Here is a 19,378-nt window from a genome sequence, read left to right as displayed (position 1 = left end):
GCAGCAGATGATTCTTGCGCGGCCATTTTGAGATGGTCAGAGCAATTGCATTTGCCGACAATCCAGGTCAGGGCAATGGCATGAGGCACTGGACATCATATGACCGGGTCGGTGCCGGGGACAGTGTTCTGTTCTGATAGCAGTATCGAGCTGTCCTCCATATCCTGTAATCCATGGATATACTATTTAAGACCCTCTTTTTTCCAATTCTGGGCTTTCTGGGCTTTCTGGGCTTACAGCTCGTCACCTCCAAATCCACTGCACAAGACGACGTCCACAGGGTGGTAGGCAATTATGTCGGATCACCGCGTTGAGTCGGGGGAAAGACCTCTGAAAGATGCCCCAATGTCTGACGACGAGGCTGTCCTTGCAGCATTGGGCAGGAAGGACCTCCTTGTGGTAAGAAAAGGCCGTCTTTCAGATGAGTCCTTGTGAAAAAATGCTGATATGTGTAAATGCAGAGGAACTGGGGGTTTTGGAATATCCTCGGGTTCGCAGTCACCAATTTATGCTCCTGGGAATTTGCAACCTCGTATGACAACGTTTGTTAGTGTGCCATTGACAACACAAACTGACTGCTGGCGATAGCCTCATCGGTTCAACATTCCTCAATGGAGGGCCAGTCGCCGTTGTGTACGGGTTCATTGCAACCTTTTTTGGTATTCTCGCTATCAACGCCTCCCTTGCTGAGATGGCGTCCATGTGAGTCCTTTTGGCGATCCGCCTGCTTCTCGAAAAAGGACAGGGAGGACTGACGATCGTGTTTGAATGTAGGTATCCTGTCGCAGGTGGCCAATACTTTTGGACCTTCCACTTCGCGCCTCCAAGAATTAGGGTGTTTCTGAGCTACCTGCAAGGTGTGTGGATCCTCCATGCATTCCTCCTTGTCAAAAGAGACTCTGACCCGATCGCCTGCCATTCTTTAGGCTGGTTAACGTCCATCGCGTGGCAAGTTGGTTTTGTCAGCACGACCGTCTTCCTGGCCGAGCAGATCGAAGCCTTGATTGTCCTGAATCACAGCTCCTATGTACCCAAGGGCTGGCACACGTTCCTTCTGATGACCATGTTCTCTCTGATCGGACTGGTCATTCTGACAGTTGGCAAGAAGGTCTTACCGGTGATGCAGACAATTTCGGGCGTCGTGCACATTGTCTTCTTCGTGATCATTACCGTCGTCCTCCTGAGCATGAGCAGCAAGGCTTCGTCGAAATTTGTTTGGACAAAGTTCGTTAACAACAGCGGATGGTCTAACAATGGCATCAGCTTCTGCATTGGTCTTTTGCTGCCTGCATTTTCCATCTCAGGGGCTGACGGTTGCGTCCACATGGCCGAGGAAGTACGAAACGCCAATCGAAACATACCCCGGGCGTTCGTCTATACCCTCCTCATCAACGGCACCATGGCATTTGCTTTCATGGTCGTCAGCCTTTACTGTATCACCGACTTGGATGCTGTTCTTGACACTCCGACCGGGTTTCCGATTATTGAGATTTTCCGTCAGGCAACGAAATCCAATGGTGCGGCTACCGTCATGGATGTCATGATGATGCTTATCCAGGCAACCTGCTCTTTCTGTCTATTGGCAGCTGCAAGCCGGTTGGCGTGGTCCTTTTCTCGTGAGGAAGGCTTCCCTGGCGCCAGAACCCTTGCGAAGGTGAGAGTTGGCCTCGACTGAATACCGTCACAATCTCTGACAGTCCGGCTAGGTCGATTCGAGGTTGGAGGTCCCTCTCAATGCCATTCTCCTAAGCGTCACCATATCGATCCTGCTCTCGACCATCGTGATTGGGAGCTCCGTGGCACTAGAGGCCATTGTGTCGTTGTGTACCCTCTCCGCTTTCATGTCTTACACCTTGCCTATCGGGTCCTTCTTGTGGTTCAGACTCACTCGGACAACACCAATCGCGTACGGCCCGTGGAGTCTGGGTCGCTGGGGTGTCCCGATCAATATTTTCGCCCTGTGCTGGTGCATCTTTTTCGTGGTCATCCTGCCGTTCCCGTCCGAGATGCCGGTAACCTGGGAAGACATGAACTATGCCGGCCCCATCGCTGGGGCCGTCTTCTGCATCTTGACCGTCGACTGGCTATTCCGAGCACGATATCAGTATTTCGGGCCTAGAATGGAAATCACTCTGGAAGGCACAGGTGAGGAACCTTTCGAAGTTGAGCAACGGCAAGAAGTGACTGCCACTAAGGGAAAGTTGCCATGAGTATCATCTGCTCAAAAAGGAAAATCTGAGGATCTTAGGCCGGGCTGGTATTGACGTTGTACCATGCAATGCAAGGCAATCTATCTATTGCTATGAACCATTACTCAGAAGGAATGTACATTCTCGGGATTCTCTTTTATCTGTTCGGGGGCGGATACTGGTGACATGAATAACGTGAATCATAAATGTTTTCGGAAACGCCTTGTGGTTCTAGTCAGATGGGCACTGAACGCTGAAATTCGCGTGTCGAATCATGGCGCGACAGCCTCCACGAACGGCAACTCGACATCCATCAAGAACGTGGTCTTCACTGGTTCTGAGGTCTCCGCGATGCTCGCATTGCCAAAACACGTCTCGACGAACGACCCGGCCGCGGCTTGTTTAGTTGCCACGATTCCCGCGTACTGCGACAATGGGCACGAACGGCCGGGACCCGCGTCGCAGCCCACGACGGGGTATACGGCGTCGTTGAGTAGGATCTGGATATATTGGCCGTTGTTCGAGCACGTGAGTCTTTCGAACGAGATCGTCCCTCTCATCGTCGTATAGTGAGACGCGATGTATCTCCGCTGAGGCGGGATGTGTGTCGCTGGGAGTGGCTCCTGGTCGTCGAAAACACCAATCAGACTGGCGAGCTGGTTGATCTGTCCATCATTGGTGAAGGCGGCAATAAGCCGGGGCGGCGAGAAAGTACTACTCGTTGCACTGCCATTGCTAGTATCACTCGACACATAGACCTTGCTCGGCCCGTCCTGAAAGCGTGCCACCACGGCCTCAAGAAAGGGTAGCATGAAGGTGTTATTCTTCAAGGCGCCGGGCCCGGATCCGTAGTAGTAGCGGATGTCTTGGGCGTATTCATACTGCTCGAGCTCATCTTCGCTCAGGACAGAGCACCATGGGCTGGTGCGTCCCGTGATCTGTGTTTCATATCCGCAGAGAGTCGCGAACACAGCCACGTCGTCTTTGGTGAAGTTGAGGGCCCCTGGAGGCGTTGTGAGGTTGTTGATGCGCTCGGCGATCTGGGGAAGATAGATGTTGGCCCATGTGGTGGCGAAAGCGCCTCCACTGTCGTCTTCGTAGGCAGGGCACAGGTCAGAGGGTGCCAGGGAGTTGCCCAAGCTGCGCGGATCCGTGTTGTTCAGCACATACACGGTGCCCAGGGTGGTCGCGTTGGGCCCGACAAAGCCTCTAGTGAACAGTCTCGCGGAATCGATGACACGGGGCTGATTCGCCTGGTACCGGTTCGCCCAGGCCACGAATGCCTCGCCGTCGGAGTACAGCTGTGGATACCGCCATCGGTAAGCCACGCCCATATCGTAGAGTTCCTTGTACCCTCCTGGTGAGATCTGAGAGATCTGTTGCTGCGGGTGGGTGAACACGGGTTGCCATTCCTTCACGAATGCCAGTTGCTCATCCGCCTCGAACGGGGTCGTCACGTTCTGAATCTTCCAATAGAGCTCCTGCCAGTCAGAGTATGCACCGGGGTCAGGATAGCGTGAGCCATGTCTGCTGATGAACGCAGCCATGTCCACTGTGCACCCTGCCGGAGTGTCTGCTGAGATCTGGTTGACATTGGGACCGGGGAACCATGGGGAACTGCCTCCTAGAAGAGGGGGAAATGTTGCACCTCCTATAGATGGTTGCATTTCACCAAATGGAGGTCCCGCGTCCGCCACAACCTGCAGCAACGCTGATACCACCACAATCTGGAAGGAGATAGGCATTCCAGCTGAGGTGCGGCCTCCCACAGTACGTGAACAACGAAACGAAAATTTTCCTTACAAGCTCGTTTGCTCGGTGAAAGTGAAAAAATCTCCGTCCAGAACAGTTTACGGCGAGGCTTTTATACGTACCCTATAATAGTGCTCTTCCTCTAGGCTCTGTGGTTCCGTATGTACTGCACTGCAGAGGCCGGAGGGTTCCCAAAATGGACGGCAAAGGTGGAGCAACCCCCACTGGCATCCACTCCACGTGCTCATATCTTGATGTTGAGTCGTCTTACAGGCTTTCGGATTGAGAGCCTCAGACCCGGGATCCTTTGTTGACTGCCCCAGTGCGTACGTCGGGCATGGGTTGAAAACCGCCGAGTTCGGCGTAAGCCCCAGTGGGAGGCAGTTTTCACCACGTTTAGCGGCTAAGATGATTGAGATCCGTACCGCTTCTGGGTAAGTAAGTGCTAGCAGATATGTCCTCACGCTTGGTTAGTGTGGTATATGAACTCTAATATCTAGAATGTCTCGAACAGGCTGAGTTGCGGGAACATCCAGTAGAAATAGCCAGCTTCATTGCTGTACGAAGCAAAAGTAAGGTGAAACGCCAGGTCGATCGTCCCCGGGTGAAGATAAGCATCACATTGTGCGGTTCGTTCCGCAGGCAGCGATTGGCCCCGATTACAGTTCAGTACTTCAGGTATATATGGTCAGTGTAGGTCTTCCGCTTTTGCAGTGCCTTGACATCTCCACAGATTCTATGGTCAGTATTAGAAGCTGCCAGGACCGGTTCCAAAACCGTTAGTTGCACAGGTTACTATCGGAAACTATCTATATGTACTTAGGTTCTATGCTCTGTGTTTAACCACGAACGAATCTTGATGTCTACTGCCCCTCTACCTTCGGTTTGAGCATGGCATCCACAATCTTGCCCTGTTTCTGTTCCTCCTTGAGGACCGGCCTGGGAATCTCAAACCCGTCGAGAACCCTCGCGTACGTGATCCCACCCAGTCTTGCAATCGGTCTCAACACCTCTGGCGCGATGAGACTTCGGTCCTCATTGATGGCGTCCTCCCTCACCCAAAAGTGTACACCCTCAATCACGGCCAACACGCCCGTCTTCTTGCCGGGAGACGTTCTCGACTCGAATTCCTGCGTGTTGAGTAGTTTCCCCTCGACGCTGAACACGGCCTCCTTGACCCTCGACGCGCCCACGACGTGGCTCTGTGCGGGTGTCAGGCCCGACACGGACCACTCGCTCTCGCCGTACGGGAGGTCGATGGCGCACGAATTGGCGGCCTCGACGTAGTCCTCGCTGATGATGTTGATGACGCACTCCCCCGTGTCGATCAGGTTCTTGAGCGTGTCTTTGGCGTTGTCGAAGCCGCCACTGAACCCGACCCCGAAGATGGGCGGGTCGTGGTTGAAGACCTGCGTGTAGCTGAAAGGTGCGAGGTTGGTGGACGCCCCGTCCTTGGATCTGGTGGAGAGAAACCCTATCGGCCTCGGGATGATGCCTGAGATGAGCAGTTTGTAGTTCAGCACCGGCGCGCGTCCCTCGGCGTTGGGGTCGATCGAGACGTGGGATTGGCTCAGGCCTGACTTGTCCGAGGCCCCGCTACCGTAGGTCCAGGAAGGATCGCGGGTCTTGGTGTAGTGCCATTTGCGGTCCTCTTCCCAGTCTGGTCGGGAGGCTTGCACCTTGGAGAAGTCGCCGTGAGGGTTTCGTTTGATTGTTGCTTCGGCGTCGTGCTTCTCTTGCGCTTCTTGCGGCTTGGATTCGGTCGACGACATCGGAACTGTGTGGGAATCTAGACGGTGCGAGCGTTGATGACAGTGTTGGTCTGAGTGTTGGCTTGGAAGAAAGGACGAAGGGGGCGAGAACTGGATTAAGTACGAGTAGGAGTTCGGGCCTGGAGATTATATCATCACTGGTCTAGTTTGATGATACAATCTGCTCGTACTATGTTGGTACGTACGAGATGGTTTTGTACAGTATTTGTCATTCGCAGTAGCGAGAGAATCTTCAACGACAAGGTGGGTTGAGTTGGCTTGGTTGGGTCTTCCTTACGTCATCACAAGGACCCGCCGCAGCCTTGTCTCCGCTTAGTCATCGCCCTGCAACTCCTGACCCGCAGCCTTGTGCCTTAATGCACCAAGGAGATGCCCGCCCCCCTTATCCATTATCCGTATCACACTGCGGGGTTGGAGCCCCTGCTGAGCAACGACTTACGAGAACAAATCCCGTCTACTGGCTATCGATAGTTCGAGGACGAAGTAGGGATTATTCTTCCATCGATCCATGTGAAAAGAGGGGCCTGGATCATCAATCCTCGCTTGTACATTCGACCTCACCTCCCACAGTCTCCCACAGTCCTCAACAGTCACCCTAAGGACACCATCCAAGCCGTGGCCAAACAACTAACGACCTCCTACGCACAGATAGTCCTGTATAGGCAAGAGCAAGACTCCTCTGACCCAGAGACTCGAAGCACATACCTGATACCGTTCACACCTTCGTCAATCTTCCTCCGTGTCGATCAACGCACTGGGGTGGCACAACATGTCCGACATCTCGACCTACTCTCTCGGCGACTTCGCGCTGCAATCGGGCGAAACCATCCCGGGGGCCTTCATCGCGTACAAAACGTTTGGGTCGCCGTCCAATCCTGCGATTGTGTATCCGACGTGGTTCAGCGGGCTAATCAGCGACAACGAATGGCTCGTGGGGAGCGACAAGGCGCTCGACCCTCGGCGGTACTTCATCATCATCCCGGCGCTCTTTGGAAACGGCCAGTCCATCTCGCCGTCCAACTCGGCCGTGTCGCCGTTCCCCAAAGTGACATTCTACGACAACGTGCGCGCGCAGCACGCCCTGGTGACCCAGCACCTCGGCATCACGCACCTCCGGCTCGTGACGGGCTGGTCCATGGGCGCGGCGCAGTCGTTCCAGTGGGCCACGCAGTACCCGGCGTTCATGGACATCGTGGTGCCCTTTTGCGGCTCCGCCCGGACCAGCATCCACAACCAGACGATGCTCGAGGGCGTCAAGGTCGCCCTCCTCGCGGCCAAAGGGATCTCGTCGGCGGGGCCGGCCCTTGACCGCGTCGTCGTCGTCGACGACGAGGAGACGGCCTCCGAGTGGACCGCCGCCGAACGCACCGTCGGGCTCAAAGCCTTCGGACGCGCCTACGCCGGCTGGGGCTTCAGCCAGACCTTCTACCGGCAGCGGCTCCACGAAACGGCCTACGGGGCCAAGTCGCTCGAGGACTTCCTCCAGACCTTCTGGGAACCGTGGGCCTTGAGCAAGGACCCCGAGAACCTCCTGACCATGCTGTGGACCTGGGCCAACGGCGACGTGAGTCTCCAGGAGCCCTACAACGGAGACTTTGAAAAGGCAATGGCCGCCATCAAGGCCAAAACCCTCGTGCTGCCGAGCAAGACGGATTTGTACTTTCCGTGAGTATTCTCATCACCATGTCAATCCGCCGCCCCCGTCGTTTTTCTCTTGGTATTTTTGTCTGCCCTCCCAAATTCCAACACCTGCCCCGCAACACCCCCTTTGCTCCCCCTATACAGACGCTAACGTCACGCACCCGCGTCGATCAGACCCGAGGATTCAGAGTACGAAGTATCGTCCATGTCCCCCGGCGTCGGAACCCTCGACGTCTACCCCTCGGTCTGGGGACACTGGGCCGGTGGCCCCCCCGGGAACATGGAAGACGTCAAATGGCTAGATGAGCGACTTGCGAAACTTCTCGCTGAAGCACCAGCCTTGAGCTGAACAGAACTACACACGGCAAAGAGTCTGGCGTTGCTGGCACGGGACGAGGATGCTAGGCATAATGCCCTCCCGTGCCATAGAAACATCGATCTACTACCAGAGGAATAAACACATTATCGTGACGAATCCAGTGGGTAGCACGTATAGTGCAGTGACCATCAGTCATGGTATATTGAGGTTCATGAAGATAATTCCTTGGTCGATTCGAGACCTCTTCGCCCACGAGACCTCATGTCTTGGGTATTTTCTCATCTCCTTTGCCCATAGCGTCGTGCGAAAAAGTGAGGCGTAAATCGTGGCATCGATCCATTCTAGACATGCCGCCCGCCCCAACAAGAATGTGTGAATTTGCACACGTACCGTCTTATGCGTCAAAACCCTACCCACGTTAATGCAAGCCGTACCGAACACCATCCTTGCGCCATCCTCTTGCCTAGAGAACCCAAGTCATTAAAATCGTGACAACGCCAAATCAGGGCCACTCGCAAACATCCATTCCCAATTGCCGACATAAAACTTCCACCAGCTCTTGGGGCAGCTTGAATCTCCCTGGAACCGACCGAGCGTGAGATTAATGAGATTGATCCAACCCATCCTTTTTCCCATCCGTGGCTATACCCACACTCTGATGCTTTTCCCAATGATCTAATAACTTTCCAACCTCCTTGAAACTGACAGGCTTTGTCATGTAGATATCACACCCAGAGTCAAACACCTCTGTTTGGTCCTTACCGCTTGCGAGTCCCGTCAGCGCAATGATCATCGCGCCGGGATCAGAGCCTCTATTACCCTTGCTATCCTCGAACTGACGAATTGCCCTTGTGGCGTCGAACCCATTCATCACGGGCATCGAAATATCCATAAAGATGACATCAAAAGGTACCTCTGCTTTCTTGACCGCTTCAACCGCCTGCTCACCATCTTCGGCCTGAATAATACGGGTGTATTTCCTTTTCGTCCGGAGATACGTCTCCAGCAGTCGAAGATTGATTTTATTGTCGTCTACGAGAAGAACGTGAGGGTCAACCCGTTCAGGTTTTGACTCGGTCATCGGCTGGGAAGGACGAGGCGTTTCAATTGGCGTGGTCCCGGTGCTTGGCGTGTTATGCAGCGGACCATTTCCTGACATACTCCTCTTCCGCTCGCGACGAACCCTTGATGCGTCTTGCGTCTGTATGGGGAACGGGAACGAATCGCCTTCACTGACATGAGTGCGAGGTGTCCGCAGAGCGATGATAGGCTCATGAAGCACCATCTGTGCGTTTTGGCTGGCCTGTGACGCAGCAAATGTCTCGGTGGCTTGCACAATCTTGGCCTTGTCGTTCTGTCCAGGAGGATTCAAGTCCATGTCACGCAATTCCTCCGTGACGGACTCGAGTGCTGTTCGAGTAGTTGCTGGACTGGGAAGGGGGAGGGGTGACTTGATGGAGGCGGCGGCAGACTGTGGATTCTGAGCTTGCTTCTTGTCCAAAGCAATGCGTATACTCCGCGCAAGCTTATGGGGCCCGCACGGCGTCGAGACGAACTCCACCACGCTTGCTATCCGTTGTTCAAGCGAGCGTAGCAACGCGGCACTGTGTTTACTCGAGACAGAGCACATCACTATGAGAGCAGGGCGGTTTCCTGGCGTTCCCATAGTATCCTCGATCAGCTTCTCCAAGTGTTCCTCTCTGACAAGAACAACACTGCAGGTCTTGTAGAGCACCGAATCGACAAACTGGATATTGTACCATTCCTGCACGTACGACCTGACCACCTGACTCAACTCAACGTCAATCTCAGGCACAGGCTGGTAGAATGTCATTGTAGCATCTGCTGAGTTTTCTTGAAGAAAACTGATACTGTCATCTCCACCCGAGGCACTTGAAGACACCGTGGCGCCAGACCAGGGGGTTGTTTGGGTCGAGGTTTGACCAGGAAGAGGTCTTTTCATAGGCAACGTCACCTCGACCGTTGTTCCTTGATCAACTTTGCTCTTCACGTTGATCGAACCACCAAGCATGAGAACGATACTTCTAACGATACTCATGCCCAGCCCGGTACCTGGAGCTAATGCATTTTCTTGGGCAAATGGTACAAATAGCTTCTTTGAGAGGAATTCTTGGGATATGCCTTTGCCAGTATCCGTTACCGTGAAAACCATCAAATCATTGCCATCAACCTCATTTGACGGCTTCAATTGTAAGTTAACGTGTATCGAGCCCTGGCTAGTATATTTGATGGCATTTCCAGTAATGTTCATAATGATGCGTCGAATTGCTCCAGGTTGAGTTAAAAAATTCCAGTCGGCTTGCTGAACATCGATCAAGATATCGACGGTATCTGGACCTGATCCATCCTGTTTGCCAAGTCGGGTCCCTCGCCCTCGAGCGTGGCGAGAAATGTCGGTTATGTCAATCCCAGAATTGTAAGTATGGCCAAGAACTAGTCCATCCACCACTTCTTCCAAAACAGCAGAGACGTCGGTCACACCGAACAGCTGCAGTAGAGGGGGAGCACCATGAGATAGTGGCTTGGACGAATTTTCGGGCCCCAGGAAATTATTCCGTTTGGAACCGGTCGATTTCCGATTAGAGGCCTGCCATACTCTCTGAAACGAATTGACTTTGGAGAAGTCTAGAACGTGGTTAATGGTGTCTAACAAGGTCCGACCACATGAATCAATCGTATCAACTAGAGATCTTTGAAAACCCGTAAGATCGGTCTCGGTGAGGAACTCCACACTAGCTAACAATCCATGGAGAGGTGACCGCATCTCGTGCGAAATAGTGCCGACAAAGTCGCTCTTTTGTTTGTCGGCTGCCATGGTATCGAGTCGGCTGCACTCCGCCATCAGGGTGCTGCAGAATGAATTGAGGAAAGGCAATTCGACGGTAGAGCTGAAAGATCTCGTTTCTAGTGATGTCGTGACGAAGCAAGCGTGAGCAAACGACCCGGTGCTGGCATCCCACAAGGGAGCGAAGAGCACCTGTAAAGCGGAAGGGAATGCCTTTCTCAGAGCATCCATCTCTATCTGTTTTCGTCTGCTCCGTTTGCGATGGTGTGACGGAGAGTCCGGTACGGTCTTGTCCTCCTCTGAAGACGAGACGCCAGTAATGTCCATGGACCATAACTTTCCTCCTGGGTACCGTCGCATCAGATGTTGCAGCATATCATCATCGATGCCTCTTGCGTGCGTCAATTCTTTCTCTGGGAGACAGGGCTCCGTCTGCGTCGAGTAGGCAATGAATGATGGTTGGCCTGCCGTTGTCTGGGGTATTACACCAGCATTTTCGCCGTCTGACTGCGGCTTTTCGAGAATAGACCGACGCCTCTGGCCACCGTGCGAAGTCTTCTTAGCGGACGGGCTTAAAGTGAGGAAGGTCACTACGCCATCCTCCCCAATGTCACCAAAAGATTCGCGGAGAATGCTTGCTGCTCTGCCAAATGTTTTGATATGCGAGCGCGACTCCCCATCATCCTCGACCTTGGTCCACGCATCCTCCGAATCTGATGATTGTCCCGATGTGTTGCCATCCTCGCCGAGGGAATTCCAAGACGCTTTCTGAGCCACCAAGCGATACTCGCTTGACGGTTGACGGTCGCGCATTCCGTCCACGCTTGGGGTATCGCTACCATTGAGCATCTTTGATCCTCTCTTGAGAGATTTTTCCGCTTGATGCGCCGACACGTGGATAGTCTTCTTACCAGCGATGAACGCTTCGAGACCTTCCGCCAAGCGACGGCATCGGTATCCTTCGATTGCCTGTCTGTTGGTTTCTAGATGCATCATTATTTGTCGGGCAGAATCGGCCATAAACTTCTCCTCGTCACCTGTGAGGCCATTTGGGCGGGGCTTAGTGTCCATGATAGCCAGACTGCCAATGTTGATTCCTTCCCTTGTCGTAATTGGGACACCGGCATAGAACCTATAATATGGATGTCCCGTCACGATTTCCATATGCGAGAAATCGGACTGCGCCAGGTCCGGAATGATAAACATTGGTGTAGACCCGGAGCCCTCGCTTCGCTCCTTGATTGTCAATTCGCATATTCTTCCTTTCAATGGCACCGAGCTACACCTCATGAGAATGGGATCTTCCACGAACTCATATGTTGTGTCGTCGCCCCCTCCTTTGGCTTCCTTTGTCGCCTCGGCCAGGAAATACATGAGGTCTCGGTCCATCACGTTGAGCATCGATTTCCTGCAGTTGCAGCGAAGGACCGCGAGCTGACAGAAGGGAGCCAGCGCATTACTAAGGCTAGGGACATTGCCGGAGGCATGGCGGTGGAGTGAGTCGTGTCGTTGGGCGTCAGGGTGAATGAGATTGTCTGGTTGGAGGTAGTGGTAGAATTCTCGTGCTCGTTGTACATCGCCCAGACTGAAGTCGACAGGTTGGATTGAAAAGCCGCTTGGGTCGGTGCCGGCGCTGTTGGCCATGGTTTGTCGCGGGGGGTCAGAGATGACAGGTGCTGCGTCGGTACGCAGAAACAGTCAATGGCGGGATCATGCCTAGGATGCGAAGGAGTAGACGCTGAAAGAGTGAGGTCTCAGGCATTACCAGAGGTAAGTTAGAGTGCGCAGAGTTGCTGTGGTGGAGTGAACGCAAAGTCTACCTGGGGTTTCTGTGAAGGGTGCAGTGGCCAGGCCTCGTACTCGGATGCATCGCGCCTTGCCAAACGGAGCAGCAGGTAGATGGGACGGGACCGGCGCCCGCTGTCGCAGAGATCGTCGACCACGGAAGCGTTGGGAATCATTGGGCCCTTTTCACGGGAGCGGAAAAGAATAGGCAAATACGAGCGAGAAACTCGTGGCCTCGAGGTGTTCTAGACCGTCTGACTTTTGGCCCGGATCGCGATATGTGTATTGTACAATATGCACGGAGTACGTGGACTTATCATGCCTAGGAGACAGGGGTCGATGAGGGGCATTTAGTTATCGCGAGCCCCCAATCATCAGCGCCCAGAGCCCCAATTCCAGCCCTGTTGCATGCAGCTAAGTCCCTGGAAAATCTACCGAGCCAGGTACGCCACAACCCAGCAAGCCTAATCGCCCTCTCCAGGGACCCCGGTCACCCGTTCCAATTCCAGCCGCCAGCCGTAGAGCCTAACTGGCTAGCCTGAGTGAGGATTTTCAAACATCTTCAGCCTTTTTGTCCAGAGGGCGTGTTCTCGATACAGTTGGAACGAGTAGAGTACTCTGCCTCGTGGTCACCTTGGGGACAAGCCATGTTGACCCGATCATGGCAAAGTGTGTCCTCCGTTGCTGCTTTGCGCCCACCGCCGCTCTTGTGCAGTGCCAGACAACAGGACGCCGTATTTGGCACTGTACGGGACTTTTGGTCCTTCGTCCTCAGTTGGTCATCCCTAGTCATGAGCGGAGAGGACTCGAGCGGAGAGGACTTGACCCGACAGTCTGGTGGTGGCCAATGACTGGTAAATACCATCGCTGTTGGAATGGTATGCACCCTTCGATGGCAGTTTTTCATCTGAATGAATCATTTTTGGTCTTCATCTGTCCGTCGTTGGAGCCTGCTCCTCCAACAGACCCGCCTCTTGCAACTTCTCTTGCTCCGCTCGTCGCAGTGCGGCGATCTTCTGGAGCCTGTATTTTTCCTTGACCTCATTTACTCTATGCTCCTTTTGTTCAGGACTCAATCTAGCTTGATCCGCAAGGGTCTCAGCTTGAGCGACAGCCTCTCTTACCTGGTCGTCTTGTTGGCTTCCAACTCTTATCAAGATATGCCATCGACGCCAGAACGTGTCTTGGTTTTTCTTCTCGTTGCGAGCGTCATTGAGCCAAAATTCAGTGATGTTTTTGACATGTGTCGTATCGGCCAGTGGTATCTCGTACCGCGCACTCTGATCATGAACGCGGCCTAACCATTCCCTCATGACTTCTGGTCGAGCGTCGGCAGTACCAGGAAGGTGAACGAGGAGATCTCCGGGTTCGTAATAACCATGCTTCCATTCCCACTCTGGCGGGACTGTGTTGTCAATGCCGAAATTTTGGTACGCGTTGAACCATCGTTGCGGGACGTGTGTTGTGTTCATTCCCCATTTCTCCTAGAGCGAGATTAATTTACGCTCCGCAGTACGCGGTCAGCTAGACACTCACCTCTTGGATCAGCCACTCCATAGCCGTCTGTTCGGAATATCGCAATACTCTGTCAGGGTGAAAGTTGGTATACGACATGACCGCCGAAAGATACCACATGGACCACTCATGAACACGCAGGAAGAAGACTCCAGCGTTCAGACCATTCAGATCATTCGCTACGATGTGATGAATGTGAGAAAACTCAGGGGGCGGCAAAAATATCTCGAGTGGAATGTTCGAATTCATCAGGACCAGGTCAGCGTCGTGCCAAAAGAGCCATTCCAGACGTTCACCCATGGGTTTGGCCAACTCTTGCAGCAGGACCGACAGGATGAATGCCTGCTTCGACCAGATATCGGGCACGATTTCATGACGCAAGACGAAGTGTTTGTAACCGAACCGCATGTTGTGTATTCTGTGCCCTGCGAGTGCCTGCTCGTACCAGAAGGTCTCCTTAGACACTTCGTTGTAGTACAGCATGGACAATTTCCCAATCTTGGAGTAGAGGCTTCCCTCCGCACTTGGGCTGATTTCTTTATCATGCTCTGTCAATGCCTTTGCAGTTGGTACTCGCGGGTCGTCGATCGGCTGGAAGGCTTCATCGCCGGGTGCCATGGGATGGGTGGCAACACGATCCCCCGTGGGGTCGGTATATTTGGCGGGCATTGTAGCAGGGGAATCGACGATAGGAGTCTCGAGGACTCGAGGTGCGACTTGGCCTTGTTGCTGTTCCGGTTCCCATCTTGAGCTTGTCGCGTACAATATCAGCATAATGAGGGCCGTGGCGAGGAGGATGACTCGCGCAAGGCGGTAGCGCCCACGGAAGGACACATTGTGTCCTGTTGTCATCGTTCTATCCGTCACGGCATTCCTTACAATACTCAATACTGGGTGAGAGCAGTATGTAGCATGCGACGGGTTTATTTCAACGGATCGACTCTCAGCACCTACAAGTACGTTATTCCTTCGCGAATACAGCCTACTAGCCCAGGCCCCAGAGAACCCACATTTGCCCCTGGCCCCCCTAATTGCTTGTTAATAATAGCTTCGCCTTGACTCAAAAAGGCCAAGGGGAGCCAACGTCACAGATGGACTTTTCTCATTCGAAGAGAGACGAGAGCCGCACGATCCGGGATCCAGTCTTTAGGTCAAAATTTTTCTAGGCGAAGTTCTAGAGGGCGGAAAACAACCCCCGGCGAGATTCAGCACGATTCATGGTCCCAAAGTCCCGTGAGTCTATGACCATTGATCACTGGTCGCTGACCACCATATCATACATGGAGTAATGTAAGCACAGAGTACGAGGATACTGAACATGAAGTCGAGACTGTAAACAGTTAAAACGGCTGCAAATCCCAGCAAATGGAGTGCGTCGCAGTCTTGTTCGATTCAAGGATTCTTACCCCAGTACTGTGGTACAAGTACAGCTTCAAGTCCTGGTGACTTGCCGGGTCAGATGTTGGTATGAGCGAGATGTTGACCAATCTATTTCTGAATGCAGGGTAATTAGGAGATTATGGCTTAGCAGATTAACAGAGCAAACTCACCACTGTCTCATTTGAAGTTGACTTTGGCGTTGACGTCCACCCATCAAAACATGTCTAGAGTGAGCGAATGCAGAGGACAAGAATGATCTAGGCCTCCGGCACTTATCAAAAGAGCGTAATCTTACTATTGGGGCCCGGGCTGTCAACTTTGCTTAGATGGTAGGTATACTTGTAGATCAAGCAGGTGTTATGAGGTAGTCCGTCGAGAAAACAACTTTACATGATTGTACTGTAAAAGAGAGGTGAAGTCGGCGAAGCTCTAGGCCCAACTCATTTTGTTATTTTTTCACTGTATATACTATTGTTCCTCCTATCAGGCTCTGTGGTGACTATTGTACAATTAGGTGCCTTATCGAGGTAAATCCGGGGAATGCGCCAAATGTCAAATGGCGTTGCAGGGGAATATGAGTGCTCGGATGCGGGCACCTTTTAGGCGTCTAATAGGCATCTGAGGGAGCCAGTCGGTGCCCCAGCAGGCCTATTGGAACCCTCACAGGTAGCGGCGCGGTGCCTATTGTGCTGCTGGTGGGCCAACACCCAAGGCCCAGATGCGAGTACAGATGTCTACATTCCCCAGTGCTGCCACTCACACTCGTCGCCCTCTGCGCCGCGGCCTCGTTGTCTGTCGGTTTGCGCCGCTTCCTTGCAGGGTCTTCCCATCACCCTCACATTTTCCCTCTACCCTCACTTTCACCTCTTCCTTCGACTTGCATGATTCACCATCATCTTTTCCTTTGGAGTTTGGGGACGATGATGGTTTCTATTCAACACCCTTTTGGTGCCTTCGACCGATACTAATCCTTACCTTTCTCGTTCTTCCCTCGTCCCTCGGCTGTTGCCTGTTATCGAAACAATCATCCCAACAACGATTGATGCTGGATTAGATACTTGCCTCGACCGACTTCGCTACCATGGCCGCTCCTCCCTCCAAACAATGGGGCATGACTCCCCCCATGTCGACTGCGCTCCCCGAACCCATCGACACTGAAAAGACGGCGGATTTGATTGAAGAATTGAAGAAAGAGAACAACTATGAACCTCTCGAAGCAACCCAGAAAAGAATGGCTACGCTCGGCTTGCTCAATCGAGTTACTCAAGAATTCGTGCGTGAAGTGAGTCGCCGGCGCAGGATGCCCCCGTCTCAGATCGAGCAGTTTGGTGGCAAGATTTTCCCTTATGGAAGTTATCGTCTAGGAGTATTCGGACCTGGTGTGTTTTGATCCACGCTTACCATTGGACCAACTCACTGACATTCGATAGGATCTGATATTGATACTCTGGCCGTGGCTCCAAGGCATGTCACGCGCGAAGACTTCTTCGAATACTTTCCAACCGTGCTCAAACGAATGACAGCCGAGGGTGACATTTCATCGCTCACACCTGTGCCAGACTCTTATGTCCCCATCATCAAGCTGGTCTTGAACGATATTGAAATTGACCTGATCTTTGCCTCGATTGCGAGTCTCCAAACCATCCCCAAGAACCTGACCTTGAACGACAACAACCTGCTCACTGGACTTGATCAAGCAACGATCCGAGCAGTCACCGGGCCACGTGTGACCGATGAGATCTTGAGCTTGGTGCCTGAACAGAAGACCTTCCGAACCGCTTTGAGAGCCATCAAACTTTGGGCCCAACGAAGAGCTGTGTACGCCAATATTGTTGGTTATCCTGGTGGTGTGGCGTGGGCGATGTTGGTTGCAAGAGTATGCCAATTGTACCCACACGCAGTTGGTGCCACGCTCGTGGACAAATTCTTCTTCGTCATGAAGAACTGGGATTGGCCGACGCCAGTCATGTTGAAGGACATTGAACAGCCGAAGCCCTCACAAGCAAATGAATTCAAGGTGTGGAATCCGGCCCTCTACAAGGGTGACAAGAAGATGTTGATGCCTATCATCACCCCTGCCTTCCCCAGTATGTCGGCCACATACAACATTTCCAAGTCTGGCAAGACCGTCATCCTACGCGAACTGGAAAGAGCGAGCCAGATCACAAACAACATCTTTGCTGGCAAAGCACGTTGGAGTGATCTATTCAAAAAGCATTCTTTCTTCACCGCCGATCACAAGTACTACTTGGGAGTCACTGCGAGTACGCTCAACGCTGACTCAGCTAAACAATGGGCAGGCCTTGTTGAGTCCAAGGTCCGCATTTTTGTAATGCTGTTGGAGGGCATTCCAGATATCACATTGGCCCGTCCGTTCACCAAGGGCTTCAAGAGGGTCCACAAGTGTGCAGACGAGACTCAAATTCGAGAAGTTCAGAAGGGCAGCATGAAATACAAGTTTGAAGAGACGAAAACCGTCGAAACCACCGATCCGGAACTGGTCACCAGTAATGGTGATGGGGCGGCTGTCCCTGCAGCCAACGGTGCGAAGCCAGAAACAGATCAAGGCGCTCATACCGTATATACATACACCTTCTACATCGGTATCGACACGACTGCCAAAGGAAGCCTCAATATCGCGCCCTCTTTTCAGAACTTCAAAGACATTTGCGAAGGCTGGGCAAGCTTCAACCGAGACTCCCACTTCCTCACCCTCGCATCCGTCAAGTGGTAAGACCACTGTTTCACCTTGGTTATTGTTTCACATACTGACTGCAACAGTTGGGACCTACCCGATGATGTTTTCGATGCCAAGGCTGGTGAAGTCAAACCCAGCAGACCTGTGAAGAAGGTGGCTAAGCAGGTCAAGGCGGAGGCTAAGTCGGGGGTGAGAAGAAGCATCAACGAAGTTGAGGTAAGTAATTTCACCTCAGGATCTCCGGATTTCCATGGCTTAAATACTAACACATTCAAACCAGGCTACTGAGACCAACGGTGATGCCGCAAAGCGGCAGAAATTGATGACACCCACACCTACACCTACACCTACTCCTGCTCCAAAACCTACTGCAGCCCCGGCTTGATTGAGAGAGATAAGCTGACCAGCAGCACCATTTCCACACTGTGGCGGCCTCCAACTGGGCCTCGGAAGATGACCAGGCGTGGGCTCGCAATGCGACCACTCTCCTTGCTTTGGAGCATAGTTGCTCCTCAGATGTCCATCGTCATGAAACACCAAAAAAAGGTGAAAAGACAAAAAGACAAAAAAAGAAATGAAAATGTTGCAGCCAAAAAGAGCTGACAACAACCCAAGTGAAGTACCGTAGTTACTGAAGAGACTAACCTGCAAACAGCACATTATGCATCAGAGCACCGTGCAACAGCAGATTAGACTTCGTTCGGAGGGAATGATACGATCAAGCCCACGGGAGGCATGCGCTCTCAACTATACAGCTAGATTTTCCAAGGGCGCCTGGAGAATGGTGGCAGTCGAGAATGGCGATGGTCACGGACAGTCAAAGTGCTGCCGAGACGGATATCCTATCTTCCAAGATACCACAAGCAAGCAGGTCCGAATTTGCTGCATATGTACATAATATCCACAAACAACCTGGGGTCTCCCTGCAAGCAGACAGACAGATACCAGAATAATATCGAATCGAAACTCTGGGGTTTGCGATCTCGTAAGAAAAAGAAAGGCCCACGGTGCAACTACACGACGGCACTGATTCCTGATTTCATGTTGTTCAGCAGACCCAGCACGGTGTGGCAGTACCACCAACCTGTTCAGTGCTTATTCATCTTGGTTTAGTCGATATTCTGGACTAACTCAATCTTCTCCTAAGGCTTCTTCTTGGCTCATGCTGGGAGGCCTCAGGCGTCATCTCACAGTCTCAACCGCTCTGCCCCTGTGGGATCCCACCATCTCTGTATGTACTGTACTGAGTCCTGGCCCTGGGGATCGCCAACTCGCACATTTCCGGAAGCTGTGGCGTCTTGTTGCTGAGAAGCCATTGGCCACGGTGATTTAGCACGCTTCTCAGCTGAGTTCCGGCGCGCCGTCAGAAATGGAGTGCTCGTACGGAGTACACAAAAAGACTCAGATCAACATAAGGCTGTAAAATGGGCGTCAGCTGAGCTACCCGCCAAAGAGTTATGGGTGTGCAGCTTCATGCCCGCCTGAGCGTGGCACTGAGGGAGGCGGTCAGATTCGACACTC

At 52.8% G+C, this 19,378-nt stretch overlaps 7 protein-coding genes across 7 annotated transcripts; 3 read left to right on the top strand and 4 right to left on the bottom strand.

The window, feature by feature from the left end:
• Positions 1 to 294: 294 nt before the first annotated feature.
• On the top strand, positions 295 to 2,210 carry PV08_03412 (uncharacterized protein; the record flags this gene model as incomplete). The annotated part of the gene is made up of 6 exons (XM_016377766.1): positions 295 to 399; positions 462 to 532; positions 589 to 702; positions 775 to 857; positions 927 to 1,654; positions 1,707 to 2,210. 6 exons carry the CDS (start codon positions 295 to 297, stop codon positions 2,208 to 2,210), a joined length of 1,605 nt encoding a protein of 534 aa, XP_016239336.1.
• Positions 2,211 to 2,461: 251 nt separating this feature from the next.
• On the bottom strand, positions 2,462 to 3,934 carry PV08_03411 (uncharacterized protein; the record flags this gene model as incomplete). Its single annotated transcript, XM_016377765.1, has 1 exon — positions 2,462 to 3,934. One exon carries the CDS (start codon positions 3,932 to 3,934, stop codon positions 2,462 to 2,464), a length of 1,473 nt encoding a protein of 490 aa, XP_016239335.1.
• An 870-nt stretch (positions 3,935 to 4,804) lies between these two features.
• PV08_03410 (uncharacterized protein) lies at positions 4,805 to 5,713 on the bottom strand (the record flags this gene model as incomplete). Its single annotated transcript, XM_016377764.1, has 1 exon — positions 4,805 to 5,713. The coding sequence occupies one exon, from the start codon at positions 5,711 to 5,713 to the stop codon at positions 4,805 to 4,807; it is 909 nt and encodes a 302-aa protein (XP_016239334.1).
• A 769-nt stretch (positions 5,714 to 6,482) lies between these two features.
• Positions 6,483 to 7,703, top strand: PV08_03409 (uncharacterized protein; the record flags this gene model as incomplete). The annotated part of the gene is made up of 2 exons (XM_016377763.1): positions 6,483 to 7,378; positions 7,529 to 7,703. 2 exons carry the CDS (start codon positions 6,483 to 6,485, stop codon positions 7,701 to 7,703), a joined length of 1,071 nt encoding a protein of 356 aa, XP_016239333.1.
• Positions 7,704 to 8,274: 571 nt separating this feature from the next.
• On the bottom strand, positions 8,275 to 12,123 carry PV08_03408 (uncharacterized protein; the record flags this gene model as incomplete). The annotated part of the gene is made up of 1 exon (XM_016377762.1): positions 8,275 to 12,123. One exon carries the CDS (start codon positions 12,121 to 12,123, stop codon positions 8,275 to 8,277), a length of 3,849 nt encoding a protein of 1,282 aa, XP_016239332.1.
• A 1,070-nt stretch (positions 12,124 to 13,193) lies between these two features.
• On the bottom strand, positions 13,194 to 14,631 carry PV08_03407 (uncharacterized protein; the record flags this gene model as incomplete). Its single annotated transcript, XM_016377761.1, has 2 exons — positions 13,194 to 13,748; positions 13,801 to 14,631. The coding sequence occupies 2 exons, from the start codon at positions 14,629 to 14,631 to the stop codon at positions 13,194 to 13,196; spliced, it is 1,386 nt and encodes a 461-aa protein (XP_016239331.1).
• A 1,609-nt stretch (positions 14,632 to 16,240) lies between these two features.
• PV08_03406 (uncharacterized protein) lies at positions 16,241 to 18,242 on the top strand (the record flags this gene model as incomplete). The annotated part of the gene is made up of 4 exons (XM_016377760.1): positions 16,241 to 16,538; positions 16,590 to 17,889; positions 17,941 to 18,073; positions 18,138 to 18,242. The coding sequence occupies 4 exons, from the start codon at positions 16,241 to 16,243 to the stop codon at positions 18,240 to 18,242; spliced, it is 1,836 nt and encodes a 611-aa protein (XP_016239330.1).
• Positions 18,243 to 19,378: the final 1,136 nt, after the last annotated feature.

This window comes from Exophiala spinifera, assembly GCF_000836115.1.
Source record: "Exophiala spinifera strain CBS 89968 unplaced genomic scaffold supercont1.2, whole genome shotgun sequence".
In the NCBI taxonomy this organism is placed as follows: Eukaryota; Fungi; Ascomycota; class Eurotiomycetes; order Chaetothyriales; family Herpotrichiellaceae; genus Exophiala; species Exophiala spinifera.
Note: the sequence above shows the minus strand (reverse complement) of the source record. Positions and strands in the feature narration are given on the sequence as shown.